The following is a 3,207-nucleotide window of genomic DNA, read 5'->3' on the forward strand; positions in this document are numbered from 1 at the left end:
GACCACATCAGCCCCTCCCCCCCCCAAAAAAAGCCCCCCCCAGGGTCGTGCCTCAGTTTCCCCACCGGGAAAGGGCAGGAGGTGGCATCAGTGGTGGCTTCTCCACTGTCTCGTGTTGGGGTTGGGCTGGAGGTGGCCATGGAGGGGACATGGGGGTGGCTTCTCCACTGTCTCGTGTTGGGGTTCAGCTGGATCACACCCCCCAAAAAGCCCCCCCCAGGGTCGTGCCTCAGTTTCCCCACTCGGAAAGGGGGGGTGGGGACACAAGAGGTGGCCTTGGGGGGACACGGTGGTGGCTTCTCCGCTGTCTCGTGTTGGGGTTGGGCTGGAGGTGGCCTACGGTGGTGGCTTCTCCACTGTCTCCTATTGGGGTTGGGCCACATCACACACCCCCTACCCCTCCCAAAAAAGCCCCCCCCAGGGTCGTGCCTCAGTTTCCCCACTGGGAAAGGAGAGGAGGTGGCATCAGTGGTGGATTCTCTGCTGTCTCGTATTGGGGTTGGGCTGGAGGTGGCCATGGAGGGGACACGGTGGTGGCTTCTCCACTGTCTCCTATTGGGGTTGGGCCACATCACACACCCCCTACCCCTCCCAAAAAAGCCCCCCCCAGGGTCGTGCCTCAGTTTCCCCACTGGGAAAGGAGAGGAGGTGGCATCAGTGGTGGATTCTCTGCTGTCTCGTATTGGGGTTGGGCTGGAGGTGGCCATGGAGGGGACACGGTGGTGGCTTCTCCACTGTCTCCTATTGGGGTTGGGCCACATCACACACCCCCTACCCCTCCCAAAAAAGCCCCCCCCAGGGTCGTGCCTCAGTTTCCCCACTGGGAAAGGAGAGGAGGTGGCATCAGTGGTGGATTCTCTGCTGTCTCGTATTGGGGTTGGGCTGGAGGTGGCCATGGAGGGGACACGGTGGTGGCTTCTCCACTGTCTCCTATTGGGGTTGGGCCACATCACACACCCCCTACCCCTCCCAAAAAAGCCCCCCCCAGGGTCGTGCCTCAGTTTCCCCACTCGGGAAGGGAGGGGACACAAGAGGTGGCCTTGGGGGGACACAGTGGTGGCTTCTCCGCTGTGTCGTGTTGGGGTTGGGCAGGAGGTGGCCTTGGGGGGACACAGTGGTGGCTTCTCCGCTGTGTCGTGTTGGGGTTGGGCAGGAGGTGGCCTTGGGGGGACACAGTGGTGGCTTCTCTGCTGTCCGATATTGGGGTTCACCTGGATCACACCCCCCTCCAGAGCCATCCCCGGAGTTGTGCCTCAGTTTCCCCACCGGGAAAGAGCAGGAGGTGGCATCAGTGGTGGCTTCTCTGTTGTCTCGTGTTGGGGTTGGGCTGGAGATGGCCATGGAGGGGACACAGTGGTGGCTTCTCCGCTGTCTCGTGTTGGGGTTGGGCTGGAGGTGGCCTTGGAGGGGACATGGTGGTGGCTTCTCTGCTGTCTCCTATTGGGGTTGGGTCACATCAGCCCCTCAGACCCCCCCCCAAAGAGCCACCCCCAGGGTCGTGCCTCAGTTTCCCCACTCGGGAAGGGGGAGGGGAGCAAGAGGTGGCCTTGAGGGGACACAGTGGTGGCTTCTCCGCTGTCTCGTATTGGGGTTGGGCCACATCACCCCCTCTCTCCCTCCCAAAAAGCCACCCCCAGGGTCGTGCCTCAGTTTCCCTACTGGGAAAAGGTGGGAAGTGGCTTCTCCACTGTCTGATATCGGGGTTGAGCCGCATCACACCCCCCTCCAGAGCCGTCCCCGGAGTCGTGCCTCAGTTTCCCCCCTGGCAAAAGATGGGAAGTGGCTTCTCTGCTGTCTGATATGGGGTTGAGCCAGATCACACCCCCCTCCAGAGCCGTCCCCGGAGTCGTGCCTCAGTTTCCCCAGTGACAAAGGGTGGGATGTGGCTTCTCCGCTGTCTGATATTGGGGTTGAGCCAGATCACACCCCCCTCCAGAGCCGTCCCCGGAGTCGTGCCTCAGTTTCCCCACCGGGAAAGTGTAGGAAAAGCTTCTCCACTGTCTGATATGGGGTTGAGCAGGATCACACCCCCCTCCAGAGCTCTCCCCAGAGTCGTGCCTCAGTTTCCCTATGGCAAAGGGTGGAATTTGGCTTCTCTGCTGTCTGATATCGGGGTTCAGCTGAATCACACCCCCCTCCAGAGCCACCCCCAGGGTCGTGCCTCAGTTTCCCAATGGCAAAGGGTGGGAAGTGGCTTCTCCGCTGTCTGATATTGGGGTTGAGCCAGATCACACCCCCCTCCAGAGCCATCCCTGGAGTCGTGCCTCAGTTTCCCCACTGGGAAAGGATGGGGGAGGGAAGAGGTGTCCTTGGAGGGACACAGCGGTGGTTTCTCCACTGTCTCGTATTGGGGTTGGGCCACATCACCCCCTCCTTCTCTCCCAAGGAGCCACCCCCAGGGTCGTGCCTCAGTTTCCCCACTGAGAAAGAGTGAGAAGTGGCTTCTCCGCTGTCTGATATTGGGGTTGAGCCGCATCACACCCCCCTCCAGAGCCATCCCCGGAGTCGTGCCTCAGTTTCCCCACTGGGAAAGGGGCAGGAGGTGGCCACAGGGAGGGTGCAGCTGTATCTTCTCCGCTGTCTCATACTGGGGTTCAGCTGGATTGCACCTCAGAACCCGAAAGAGCCATCCCCAGAGTCGTGCCTCAGTTTCCCAATGACAAAGGGTGGGATGTGGCTTCTCCGCTGTCTGATATTGGGGTTGAGCCAGATCACACCCCCCTTCAGAGCCTTCCCCGGAGTCCTGCCTCAGTTTCCCTACAGAGTCAGGGCACGGGATGCCCGCTGTGCCAAGCCCATCCCCGGGCCACAGTCCACTTGGCTTGGTCCCTCGCCGGTGACGCACGGCCCTGGCACCAAATCCGGGGGGATGAACCCTGAGGAGGAGGAGGAGGAGGAGGAGGAGGAGGAAGCTGGCACACGGCGGGGATGAAGGCTGGGCAGCGCAGGAGCCACCCCGCTGCCAGCCATGTGGGCACTGGGGGTGCTGGGGCTGGCGCTGAGCTTCCGGGGGGCAGGTAGGAGATTTTTGGGGACACACGGTCGGAGGGTGGTGATGAGGGGGGACACGGGGGGTGACAACGATGTCCCCCCCCCCTCGTAGGTGCCTTCGTGATGCACGTGGCCAGCTCCTGCCCGCTGGCGGCCACCAACGGCTCGGGGCTGGGCTTCGAGTTCACCATCGTCTTCAACAAGAACCCCCTGGTT

The 3,207-nt window shown here is 62.1% G+C and overlaps 1 protein-coding gene across 1 annotated transcript in view; it reads left to right on the top strand.

The window, feature by feature from the left end:
• Positions 1-1,983, top strand: part of LOC106899746 (class II histocompatibility antigen, M alpha chain-like) — a gene marked incomplete at its 5' end in the record, with an annotated part of 6,530 nt that extends 4,547 nt beyond the window's left edge. The window contains one exon of the mRNA XM_014961645.1: positions 1,937-1,983. Coding sequence (XP_014817131.1) covers positions 1,937-1,983 — 47 coding nt within the window. The remainder of the gene's footprint in view (positions 1-1,936) is intronic.
• Between the last annotated feature and the right edge of the window lie 1,224 nt (positions 1,984-3,207).

This window comes from Calidris pugnax, unplaced genomic scaffold, assembly GCF_001431845.1.
Source record: "Calidris pugnax isolate Ruff unplaced genomic scaffold, ASM143184v1 scaffold802, whole genome shotgun sequence".
Taxonomy (NCBI): Eukaryota; Metazoa; Chordata; class Aves; order Charadriiformes; family Scolopacidae; genus Calidris; species Calidris pugnax.